The sequence below is a fragment of the Mus caroli genome, unplaced genomic scaffold (genome assembly GCF_978045245.1).
Source record: "Mus caroli unplaced genomic scaffold, Mus_caroli_1 scaffold_7, whole genome shotgun sequence".
Taxonomy (NCBI): Eukaryota; Metazoa; Chordata; class Mammalia; order Rodentia; family Muridae; genus Mus; species Mus caroli.
Window position 1 is genome coordinate 115,666,355 of NW_028227262.1, and position 13,796 is coordinate 115,680,150.

At 40.9% G+C, this 13,796-nt stretch overlaps 1 protein-coding gene across 1 annotated transcript in view; it reads right to left on the minus strand.

Moving 5' to 3' along the window:
• Positions 1-13,796, minus strand: part of Exoc4 (exocyst complex component 4) — a 735,179-nt gene that overhangs the window by 49,920 nt on the left and 671,463 nt on the right. The window contains exons 16-17 of the mRNA XM_021164590.3: positions 7,355-7,533; positions 2,881-3,040 (exon numbers count right to left, since the gene is read on the minus strand). Coding sequence (XP_021020249.1) covers positions 2,881-3,040; positions 7,355-7,533 — 339 coding nt within the window. The remainder of the gene's footprint in view (positions 1-2,880; positions 3,041-7,354; positions 7,534-13,796) is intronic.

Genomic DNA, 13,796 nt, shown 5'->3' on the forward strand with positions numbered 1-13,796 from the left:
AAATGAGGAGGAAAGAGACCATGGCCTGATGGCCTACATTACAACTTTTGGTATCTTCTGCTTTACAACATTGAGAGACACTCTTGCTTCCTAGGAGGGCATAGAAAATTTACTATATTTGTTGATTAAAACTTTCAGGGAAGATCACCTAACTGTTTATTTTGCAAACTCTTCATCAGCTTTGGTTTGGCATCTACTCATTTTCTCACCACATCTAGTGATCATGTACTCTGTTCTAAGCACCAAGGAAGCAGTGAGAAGCTTCCCATTTAAGTAAGGAGAGATGGTGTCTGCTGCAGGATCCAGAGCACAGAATTTGCCCACCCTACATGTGCACACCAGCCTGCATAATCCATTATAGAACAGGGCTAACATTAGACACACCCTCCCTGGTAGTCACATTCACCTTTTACCACTCCTTGGATATAATTCAGAAACCCAACTGTGAAAGGCATGAGTGAGTTGCCATTCAATTATGTCCTGCAGAAACCCTTCACTGGAACATTGCCCACTGATGCCAATCTCAGTGCTACCCTGTCAGGGCTTCATGATGCAGACGCTGTTTTCTCAGTATTTGTTTGGGCCCCATACTGTCTGCCAAGGACTGTGTTAATTTACTTATTTCAACTAAATAAAAAAAATCATTTAAAAAAGGATGATTGAATTTAGGAATTATAGTCCTCAGAGAATTAGTAATGGCTCTTTGTATCCCTCAGGCCTCCATGTTCTTAACTTCCCCTTGTCAATGTTATTATGGATAGACTAATTCAATAATGAGATCATTTCCCATAAGAGCGGCCAAATAAATGCAGCATTCAGTCACACCTGGTTTCCCTAATCTGAACAAGAAAGGCTTTGCATCAAATTTATCATAAAACATGGAATTTAATGAACACACACACACACACACACCAACACCACTTTTCTGCAAACAGTAAAAAATATAGGAGAAGAGAGAGTGGCAGAGAAGCAAGTGGGTATCAACCCACTAGATTAGAAAAGGTAAAAAGGAATACATGCAGGCCACTTTCCAAGCAAAGACCCCAGCACAAGTGTCTTTGCCATAGTCAGTTACATGTGTCATTTTCTTAAATATTCAAAAAACTATTTCAATTTTTCCTGAACTTCTAGAGGAACTAAACAAGAACATTCTGGACTAAAAACAAGTGTTTTTCTAGTTAAAAAGCATTTGGAATTGAAGTTCAAGGTCCAGTTCCTCTAACTGTAAGTAACAGAGCAGGGGGGAAGGGTGGGAGGAGTTGCTACGAACTGCAATCCACATTCTACAAAACCGTTTAATAAAGCACCAAGGGTTTGATTATTTATCGTACAATGTGGAAACCAAATGGTGTAAAATAAAATTAACCCTACCATTTGAAAAAGTGCCTTAGAAGGAGACATTAAGGAACATTAAGAATTGTGATGAGCAACCTTGAGGAGAAAAGGGCAACGACTCTGCTCTCAGTGGGAAGAAAATTGGACAGGTTTTAACTGGGTCAGCGCAGAAAAGGTGTCCAAACAGGCTCATGTAAAGGCAAGTTCAGTACTTGCTTACCACGAGAAAAACAAAATGCAAACCACTGACATCCAAAGCGATTAGAAATAAATTTCTGTTAATTTATACCACAAATTTATTCACTTATTGAAAGTGAAATTTTCTAGGAATATTAGTGAGTATTTGAAAAAAAAAACGTGTTTTCAAAGATTACTACTATATGACAACATGAAATGAATATATTTTAAGTTACATTAACATAGCTTCAATTTTGTAAGAGGGGAAATCATATGCATATGTATGCTTGAAAAATCAAATGCATGTTACACATGTACTGAAAACCTGCGGTAGAGCATGCGGCATTCACTGTCTTTTGGCTAACGCAGGGCCTACTCGCTCATGCATCTTGTGAACTGTTACGAACAGTTCTCCTTTACTCAGCGGACAGTCACTGATGGTTTATAGAGTGAGGAACTTAAGTTTGAGGCCAGTGAGACAGCTCAGCAGGTAAAGATACTTGCCACCAGGACCTACGTGGTGGAAGGAGAGAACCATAAATTGTCCTCAGATCTATCTCCACACACACTCTCCAGCACTCACTCCCTCACCTTGCTCCTTCCTACCCCTGCCACAAAATAAATAAACGTAAAACAGAACAAAACACAGCTTAGGCTACACAGTGGGAAAACTAACTTCCTAAGGATCTGAACCTTTGAAGAACGTTGTATAGAGTTGCTGGGTTTGTCACTTAAAAATACTGCCTCCCTTTTGTCTTTCTTCATGTATGTGTGTGTGACAGGAATGCATGTGAGTGTGCTCGTTTGCATGTGTGTGCTCACATGTGGAGGCCTGAGGTTGATGGCAACCCTCCACCATCTGTCTTCTACCTTACTCACAGAGGCAGGTCTCTTAGTAAAGCCCAGGCCTTGGTCTGGGGAGTCTTAGCCTCTTCCTCCCAAGGTTAGTATCACAGGGGAGTCACCAAACCCACTCACATGCTATCTACACGGTTCCTGAGGGTTTGAGCTCTGCTCCTCTTGCTTGTACCACAAGTACTTTAACTGAACTATTTCTCCAGACATCATTCTCTCTTATTTAAAGATATGTTTTCAGCCGGGCGTGGTGGCGCACGCCTTTAATCCCAGCACTCGGGAGGCAGAGGCAGGCGGATTTCTGAGTTCGAGGCCAGCCTGGTCTACAAAGTGAGTTCCAGGACAGCCCGGGCTACACAGAGAAACCCTGTCTCGAAAAACCAAAAAAAAAAAAAAAAAAAAAAAAGATATGTTTTCTTGTTTTGTGTTTTGTCTTGTTTTGTTTTGCAAAGATAAGCTCATTATAGGCAATGAGCTTTTGGATAAGAAATCTAGCTCAATATTCATTCATACCTTGCAAAGTCCAAGTCTGCCTCCCGTGACATGGTGATGTTGGTCAAATTCTGCTGAAGAACAAAAATGTTCCTACACATTTTCTTGATGCCAGACTCACTGATGCGCCGGAAGTATTGGGCTCCATTAATGAGGATACAGGAGATGAGGTGTCCTAGACCTGAGGGGTGAGCACAGAGTAGTGAGGAGGGAAGAAGAGATATATTAATGGCATCTGGCTTAAACTAATACAGAGGATAAATCTTTTTCATCTTCTACAGGTTTAAATAACTCAAGAAAACATGTAACCCGTTTGCAATAGCTAATATAGCAAAAGCTTTAGAATATTTCTACACAGATTTAGAAGTTGCAAATGGGAAATTTTAATATAGTCAGTCAAATTTGGTATATTCACAACCCAGCACTGCTCTATTCACCAAAATCCTCCATCCACAGGCCTTCAAGAATAAGCCAGGGTAATATAAGCGATAAGCATGCAAACCAAGTCTTACTGTAATGTACAGGTATTTGGAGAAAAGAAAAGAACACATGCAGACACAGTGATCTGCTCTCTTCTATACATGAAACACAGGAGGGTACACATTTTGCTTTGAACATGATTGGAAGCCTACATATGTAAAATAAAGTCAGTCCTAAGTGAGGCATTATGAACAATAATGCTAATATTTAGCTTCCCATGTATTAGCCATCTTCCAATAACTTGTCAAAATAGCAAACAGAAAGGGAAAGAGGAGAACACTTGTTATATGTGCTCCAGGCCTTTCAGGAAACATGGAGTTGTTCGTTTGGCCACACACATGCAGATATACAAGCAGGACGATGCTGTAGATATCAAGGGAATGGACACTGTAAAAGGAATGTTCCATAAGTGTTTCCATGGCAATGTCTACATGACTGCAATCTCCAAGTATGCCATGCGCATTACTGCAAACAAGGAGGTTAAGGGCAGGATTCATGCCAAGAGACTTAATGTGTGGATTGAGCCCATGAAAGCGCTCTAAGAGCAGACACAGCTTCCTGAAACAGGCTAGGAAAATGATCAGAAGAAAAAGGAAGGCAAAGAGAAGGGCACTTGGGCTCAACCAAAGCCCCAATCTGCTCCACCCAGAGAAGCACACTTAGTGGTGCTTAATGGAAAGGAGTCTGAGCTGATGTGGGCCATTCCATTCAAATGATGGCCTAATGTGCAGAAAGAGATGAAGGACCTAGACTGCAAAAAACAACCAAATCAACAACCAAAACAATAACGCTAGTAATTAAACTTCAACACTGCTAACTAAAAAAAAAAAAAAATTATAATAATTGATAAAGTATGGGCTCCTGGCAACAATGCTACTAGATCTCAGCATTGACAATCGGGTGAATGCATAACAGAAAGAAACAAAAGTATTTAGGAAAAATAGAGTGTGAATTCACTGTTGAATTCAGGAAATATCTATGGAGATCTATTTGTGGGTCCTATGAATGATTTGTTCTTACAGTTGAAGAATTATCCCATTATCTTTTTTTGCATGCATGTATACACACACACACACACACACAGACACACACAGAGTCTCATATATTCCAGGCTGGCTTCAAACTGTGATCCTCCTGCCTCCACCTCTCAAATGCAGGAATTACAGCTTGTGCTTTCATGCTGAGTTTGTTTAATCTGGCGGGGCCTGACCTATGCTAGGTCTTTGTGCACACTTGACCAAATGCTCTATCAACTGAGCCAAATTTCCAGCCCTTAAGGACGGCCTTATAGTCTATGAAATTTGGTAGAGGGTGACCCGAGAACATCAATAAATGAGAAGGATTCCTATTGTCTTTTTGGTTGTGAATCTAGCCTTTAACTGCTGAGCCATCTTTTTAGTACCATGACTCCTTTTGGATATTTCTATTTTGGCTGAGAAATGATGGTTCAATACAACATAGTTATAGGTAACTATCTTTAAAAGGTGGATATAATTTTAAATGTTTATTCAGAATGTCCCATTTTCGCACAGCTGGCCTCCAGCAGGTTATTTTCCTCAGAACTCAAGAACTACCACAGATTGTCCACTCCATTCTTATTGTTATCTTCCTTTCCTAGAGTCTGAGTCTCTTAATGGCAATCAGAATCAGATCAGCAAACACTCAGGTTCAATAGCTTCCTTCTGGCTTCACTATGAGTTTCTCCTTGGCCAAGACATTCTCTCTCTTGCCTTAGCTATTCTCAACCAACATCCCTTCAAGACCACAGGCTTATGTTGTGGATTGGTTCTAACACAATTTGTGTTAATTTGGGTCTCAGAATCACACAAGAATTTACACATCTGCATGTGAAACATGGATGGCCTCTGCCCTCAGCTGGTTCTAATTGGTAAATAAAGTTGTCAGTGGCCAATGGCTGGACAGGGAGACAGAAGTGGGACTTTAGAGTTCCAGAGCAAGGAACCATGGGGGGAAGAAGGTTTTAGAAGTACCATGATGGGGAAGCAGGACCAGCAAGCCCGAGAGCTGCAGGAGAGAAACCAGACAATATGTAAGAATTTATGTAGATGGCCCCAGGGGCCACTTTCTCAGTTGGGTCTGGGGTAGCAGAGATGGAATATAGATTTTAGAAAGTAATAATTCAGGAATATTGGAGGGGAGAGTGTGCTAGCTGCAGAGAGGTTTGAAAATGTCCAGCCATTGCGCTGTTTAAGGCATATTAAAAATAAGGTTTTGTGGGGGGGTGGGTATGGGGGACTTTTGGGATAGCATTGAAAATGTAAACGAGGAAAATACCTAATAAAAAAATAAATTAAAAAAAAAATAAGGTTTTGTGTGTGTGTGTGTTTTATTCGTGAATCCACAACATCTGGCAGGTGGAGAGAAATGCACACGAAGCCGGGGAGTTTAGAGTGGATTAACTTAGTACCGCTATGTGCTTATTTATGCTGTTTACAGTGAAGAAAGAGATTTGGGCTCAAAGAAAAAGAGACACAATATGGACGTAAAATTTAAGGTAGAAAAATCTTTCTAGGTTACGGCATATCCTGCCATGGTATAATATGGTATGATAAATGATAATATGGTATAGTGATGGGGGTGTCTCATTTTTAAGACATAAAATATTAATAAATTAAAATATCATTAAGTAAATTCAAGTACATGAATAGGACCATTGTGGAGGTGCAGGGCTTGGAAAAGCCACATCAAGAACAAAAGGAAAGCTCTGTGGGATAAGAGAACAGTGGCGGAGTCTCTGAGAGACACAGAGGCTGGAAGCTGCAGACACGTGTAAAGGCAGTCTCCAGTCAGTGTCTCAAGGCTAGCCAATGGCACATATCGTAATTACTTGCCCTTTTGGGTAGAATCTCCTTCATAAAACGTTCCATTCTCACAGCTCCGTTTTAAAACTTTCATCATAGAAGAGGTTTTCACCTCTTCGGGGGCAAAGGTTGCAAAGCTGCTGTTGTGTGTTCATAAAGCTAGTAGTGGCCATGTACCAACATCTTGTCATCTGCAGCTTGTCACGATCTTTAGATAATGTCCTACTCTATGTGAAGACACTGACAACTTGTAATATCCAGGTCCATGCTTTGAGAAACAATCAAAAGGGCATATGATATAATTTTACCAGAGGATCTTTGTTAAGGGCCTGGTTCTTGTGGACGTTACTGGGAGGAGTGAGACCTTTAGGATTGAGGCCTAGTGGGGAGCACGGTGAGATACTGGTCTCTTTATTCACACAATGACCACAAGGTCAGCGGCTCTGCCGTTAATTAGCTCCTGGTCTCTGCCGTCTGGACTCCTCACCTCTCCCACCTCACCTAAAAGCAGTGGAGACCCTTGATCAAAAACGGGAAAATAAGCCTTTCTCTTCATAGCTTGGTTATTTTAGGTACTGGATTATAGAGAAAAGGTTTGTGGTAGAATTCAACATGAAGAACTATTTGGCTGGCACCATATTTTTTAAAAGTCTGAAGGCAAATATCGCTAGGTAATACTGCCTCCCACAGCACTGCTGATGGAGGCTGCTGAGGGAGGGCACTGAAGCAGCTGCTCTAAGTATCGGCAGAGCAAGGAGTCTGATCACTTCAGCGAGCAATGCATTCTGTCTGAGAAACCTCCCTGCTAGGGACGAGGCAACCAGACAAAGGCTGTTCGAGGTTCCCTACTCCCTGTCTGTGTAAGTACGGAGCTTTTCTTTTTCTCTCCTTCTTTTCTTTCTTTAAACAAGCTCCTCTCGAGTTAATTTGTGGTCCTCTCTGCACATGTTCCCAAGTCTCGGTGGCAGGTAGACATCAGCATTAGCTAATAAAAATCTCCCTATCAGCCAGGAGCAAGTGGCAGTCAGCATCTGTCTACCCATACAGAAAGCTAGGTGCAGCAGTTCTAATCCAAACACACCAGCAAACCGCTTTTCCTGACAAGTATTATTAACCATTTCTAATACAGACATTCATGAACACCTTGACCCTTCCTCCCTCCCAGGCTTCTAGACACAGAGGTCAGCTCTGACCTTCAAAGATGTACTGGAACTTATGTTGCTGGAGGCTGGCACTCATGGCCTCTTCCATGGCACTGATGTCTTTGTTGAGCTTGACCACTAGAGGGTCGTAATCCATACTCTCCACATTGGCAACGATGGCATAGTTCCCCTCCTTTGCCAGAGGGATGAGATAGTGGAAACAATGAACTCTGAAAGAGAGAGAGGAATGGGCAGAGTAATTAATATAAAATTTCCCCATGAGGTCATGGATCGGCCTGGGAAAGAGCACCGAAATATTTGAAGCAGCCACGGTTTTTTTACCTATCCCTCCCTCACATTGGTCTTTTCTTAACCAAGATGCCATCACAGCTATACACAGCTGAGTGATCGGAAGCAAGCAGGTGTCTGTGAGGTTTGCTCATTTAATACATATACTCTTGGTAAGAAATAGACAACTTCTGAACTTCTTTTCAATGGCGAGATTGTATGCATAGTGAAGAGCATCTTTTGAGAGATGTTGTTATGAAGACACAGAGAGGCTGAATTTCCATCCTTGATGGGAGACCACTGGTCTTGTTACCCAGTTTTGGTTCTTACTAGCTGTTTGACCTTAGGCAAGATAGTGGAATCTTTCTGTCTCAGTTTCCCTTGAAATAGGCATAATAGTAACTTCTGCCTCAAGGGGGCCATGCTAAGCATATCATATGGAGTCTGATGTGAAGGAAGCACACAGTAAGAACTGACAACTGTCACGAGTTTTACATTAATCATTGCCAGCTTATTATGCAATTGAGTCACTTACTGAACATGTATACATTTTCTAGGAACTACTCTAGTACCTGGAACTCTAAGACAGTTTTCAGCACTAAAGATGCCACAGCTTAATGGGGCAGAATAATAAGAATGCCTAAAAGAATAGTCTGAAGAGAAAGCTCAGTGGCTCCCACAAGGACCTGGGCTCAGTTTCCAGCACCTACATGCTGGCTCACAGCCATCTATAACTACAGTTCTTCATCTTTAACATGTCTGGATTTAGAATCACCTAGGAGATAAACCGATAGGTACAACTTTGAGGGTATTTTCAGAGACATTTAGTGAGAAGGAAAGAATATGGGTGGTACCATTCGATGTACTGGTAATTCAGGCCGAATAAAAAGGGAAGAAGAAGGAAGCCACCAGGTCCCACTCATGGTGCCTCTCACTATGTTTCCTGGATGTAGATGCAGTGTGATTAGCCACCTATTGCTCTTGCCACCTCGCCTTCCTGTCCTGATGGGCTGTATCCCTTCAAACTGTGAGCTGAAAGAATTAAATTTCCCCTTTAAGTTCCTCCTAGCTTTATGTAAATATAAATTTTCATTGCTCTTGACTAATTACTTAGAAGTATGCTTTGCTGAGTCAGAGGCTAAGGGAAGCTCGAGTTTTGGAAGAAATGAACCATGTGTTAATGAGCTTTATTGTTTTGCTCTCCTCCTCACATCATTCTAGTTACTCTGTATCGTAGCCAGCACCGTGTGCCAGTTCAAAAGTATTTGTTTTTGGTCATGTAGGTGCATTGTAGTATATCATAGTGGTTCCCCACCACCACCACCATTTTTCTAAACAGTAACAATGTTAGGCTGTTTTCATGTTGTGAACTGGAAGCCGTCTTGGCTCCCCTGACCAGCCAGCAAGATTCAAGGATCAAACTAGCTTTACCTGTTTCCCCAATGCTGGGGTTAGGTACTCATAGCCACATCTGACATTTTATGTTCCATGGGTTCGAGGGATTCAAACTCAGGTTGTTATGCTTATACAAGTGGTCTTACCACAGAGCAATCTGTCCATTCTCAGGCAATATCCTTAGAAAGTTCCATATGAGGAAATACAAATATAAATGACTATAGTTAAATTTCATTGATTTCAGATTATCCTCACAGCTGTTAATTAATAAGTAATGTCACCAACAAAAAGCCCAATCTGACATTCTTGAGTTAATTGGCAAAAAGAATAGTTTTGATCAAGATGCAACTAAAGGCTCAGGTCATAGCCCCTTTACAATGTGATCTTCCTGATGTAATTAATGAAAAATGACCCACTAGGGAGTAGGAATCTTGATTAGTGCAATTAATCTCTACCTTGCAGAAATTAAAAGGAAGTAGCATTAGTTGAAATATAAGCATCTTCACTCAAGTATCTTTAAAGTAGGCTTAAAGTCTTAGCAGCATAGCCACACTCAATAGGAAGTGTGTGCTAAAAGGCATGAATTTGAACATGGGACATTGGCTCTGAGCAAAAGTGAGAGGTTCCTTTTTGTTCCATGCAGATCACATGAGAGAGGAGTGACATGAGGTTAGAGACATGGGCTGTAGAATGTCATCCTAAGCTGTAGAGACCATGTCGTGGGGATTTTATGCCAGAATGTTTAGGGATCCTTAAGAGAACTTTACAGATTAAATAAAAATTTAAAAAAATGATGTGTGCGTCTCCATATGCACATGAATGCTTGTGCCTGAAGCAGATATGAAGAATCTGTAGGTGCCTGTATAGGTGCTGGGAACTGAACCTGGGTCCTCTGTGCCGACTAGTGATCATTAAGCCATTTCTCCATCCTAGAGAACTTTAAGCAGTATAATGATAAGATCAAAGACCACCTTTGGCACAAAGAGGAAGTAGCCTGCTGGTAGAACTCAGAGGCAAATCAAAAAAGAGTTGGGCTAGAAGATTCTGACGCTGCAGGTGAAATCTTTATGATGGTATTCTACAGCTGACAGCAGGGAGGAGATATGGCTACTGCTTAAGGTGCTATCTTCTTTTCCCCAAATGATCAGAAAAAAATGTCACCAGTGAATATCAAATTCAAATAAAGTTTTATTTTTCTCTGGGTTCTGGTGTGCTGTTGCTGACCTTCACCTGACTTTGGCATTAAGGTTTTCTGCAAACACCGCTGATTGCACAGCAGGATGGTTGATTTTCAGAAAGTGAACACTTAGGATCCCAACAGTGACAGGCAGTTGCTGTTGAACCCACTTAGAGCCCTCCTGATGGTAAGGGAAATCAGCTGATAAAGGTGACATCCTTGGTACTGTAGACTCAAATGGCAACTTAATTTTCTTTTTCTAAAGTTCAAATATGAAAAAAAAAGCTCTCAACAACTTTTAATGGTTGCCTTTCATCTCTTGAGGGGTGTTGTCATCTGCCTTCTGCCTCAAACTGTGGAAAGACACAGCTTGGTGGTTAAACGTGATCTACAGTGACATGGGGAAAATGTCAGATGTTCTTTGGATGGGTTTTTCAACACAGAACCTGTAAGACTCAAGAACTTTTTCTTCTCTTTTGCTTTGAACTTAAACAGTATTAAAGACTTATATGGGCTATGGATATAAAGCTATTTTGGGGAATAAGATAAAGTTTGGCATTTGAAGTTGTTCTGGGCCTTTGCTGGCACAATCCATTAATATATTTCACATGGCTTTCATTTTTAATTTGGTTCTTACTGCCGTGTTTTTATGGCTGAAAGTGCTAGAGAGAGTATCACTTTTCATCATGCCAGTTCCTGTCAGGAACCTTTAAGGGGTGGAGGCCTGCTGGAGGAAGTCAGTTACTGGAGTGGGCCTTGAGAGTGTGTAACCTCTCCCCTAATTTCTTTTCTCCGTTTCCTGTGTGTTGATAAAATGTGGTCTCTCTGCTTCTTGCTCCTGCTGCCATGCCTTATCTGCCATGACTGACTAGAACTGTAAGCTAAACTGAACTTTCTTTCTTTCTTAAGTTGCTTTTGGTCACGACATTTTATCGCAGCAACAGAGAAGTGATTAATACACGCTCTGTACTTGCAGATGCATCTGGCTGACTTACAAGTGGGCTATCATGTAAAACTGCAGTTCATAAAACAACTCATTTCCTTTCAAGAATACAGTCTTGTTTAGGAAAATAGGAAGAGCTTATTTTTATGAAGAAGTCATACAGATATCCTGACTGGTTCAGTTACGGGGCCATTTATAACAATGAATGAGACACACCTGAGGCATGAGCAGTCTCTTCTCCAGCCCTGCACTCTTGGTTCACACAATGTGATGATTAGCACAATATCTGTTCTGTTTCCTTTTATCCTCACCAGGGCTCCCCTCCCAGCACTGACAATGTTATAGGATAGAGAGAGTGTTGGCATTTATTGCCTCAGCCATATGTGGAGAAGTCAGTTATTTCTGTGATCCACACACAGCAAGAATGAGGACAGAATGGAGAAAGATTCATAGAAAACAAACGGAATGTTGGAACTGGGTTAAAACAAGAAATAAAAAAAAATTATAAAAAGTATGTTTAGTATTCTCAGAGCAAAGGAAAAATAATTCTGCATCTAGAGCATTAAACTTGAGGCTGAAACTATCCTTTCCCATTTTTAAATTAACACTGAAGGAGGCATGGAATTGAATATTACAATTGTGCGATTGCTTATCGAGTTGATGAGACACATTTGGCATTGTAAGAACAGTACTGGTAAGAAGCACAAACAACAAAAGGGACAGGACAGAGGTTAAGGATTTCAAAGATCTTACTCAGACGTGCTGAGAGCATCCCGCCTGGAATTAGCTACACCCAAGTCGGTGATTCTGAATGTAGAACATGTCCTGAGACTGCACAATCAATAGCATAAAATCCCAGGAGCTGGAAGAGTAATTAATTTGCTGTTCTCTTGTTTTGCTTTGCAACCCAGGGTAACAGTCGCCTCAGAATATTACTGGGTGTTTTTCTTTTTTTTCTTTCTTCTCTGTCCACTGAATTTATCTATTCATAGAAAATGCCTGCTTCATTTCATTATCGGCTTGAAAATAAATAGAAAACAAATCTAAAAATTATCGTAAAACAAATCAGAAAATACATAGCGAGATGCTTTATTTCAAGACAAGTTAATATAAGGAATAAATTCAGGAATAATGCTGAGCACAACAGATTCTAAGCCTGCAGGCTACTTCTTTTGTTCCACTCTCAGGGTGCTAACAAGCGACAGATAAGTAGTTCATTGTGGGGAAGGCAAAGAATGCCAAAAGCAAGTGGCATATAAGGAAGTGATATTAACATGCCTCAAAGCCATCCAAGTTTTAACTGAGCCTAAATATATTCCTCTTAACTGTAAACCAAACTTGTGTTTTTACTTTTAAAACATAGATGATAGAGAAACTTCAAATTAGAGAAAATATTTAATCAACTTTAATACTGTTCCAAAACCCACAGAGGAAAATGTACTACCAGGTCACAGCAGGCTCTCTGGCCCTGGGGTCTCAGAGGTGTGTATCCAGTGATCCAGTGGCTGGCACTGCTGCCGAGGTGTCAGATAAGCTTCTTAGAGTGAACACCTTGAGTTCTCCTATTCTGAAACGTCTAATCTGTACCCCTGACCTTTCTACTCCTTCAGTCTGTCCTGCTTCAGTTGATGATATCAGGCACTCACAGGGTGATGTGGCCACAGAGGTACAGTCCAGGCTGCCCTCAAACATGTAATGTTCCTGTCTTACCCTCTTCATTATCTGCCTACTGGTGTTCATATCTTTTACATCCACAAATCGCTCTGAACTGGTTGGTTTCTGTGAGTCTTTTTTTTTTTTTTCTTCTCATTGCCACCCATTCCTGAACCCAAGCCAATCTGTCCATAAGTTCTGCGATTTCTACTTTTAGCATATGTTCCAAGTTCTACATCTTTCCTGTTTCTACCTTGTCACTTTGATGCTCCTAACAGGCCTCAACTGGTAACCCTATTTTTTCTGTAGTCCCATTTCCATACAACATCCAGAACAGTCCTTTAAAAATATTAATTACTAGCACCCCCACCTATATGGGAGAAGCCTCTCCAATGGCTTCCTAATAGACCCAGAACACACTTGGAACTGTTCGTTCTCTTGGTCTTGAAGATCTCCAGTGCATCGGATATACGACTGCTCACAATTAGGCTCCAGATTGTCCTTTACAGTATTCTCTCCTCCCTCCACCTGCCCCGCTCATCTGGTTGCAGATGCGTTAGGCTCTTCTCAGTGCCTCCAACTTGCCTGGACTGTGTCTTAGGAGCTTTCTGAGTGCGGCTCCTCCCTGAAACTTTGTCTAGGTATTTGTTTGGATGGCTACTGTCACTTTACCACATGTCCTGTCTAAACAACTCACTTCCTAGTTAACTTTTATGCACTGTATTTACCAGTGTGCCTTTGCCACATGTAGCTACTGAGCATGTGGAATGTCCTCACCATGATGCACTCTAAGTAGAAAATGTGAAGATGCCAAGTCTTACCACAGAAAATGAAAAGTAACTCACTGTTTATGTGTTAACCTTGTGTCAACACTATACATATATATGCACACACATATATATGTATACATATATATATATGCACATATATATGTATATATATATATATATGCACGTATGTATGGATAAACAAAATATGCTTCATTTTGCCTCCTTCCTTCTACATTTTCAAATGTAGCTACTGTTTGTAAGTCCCTT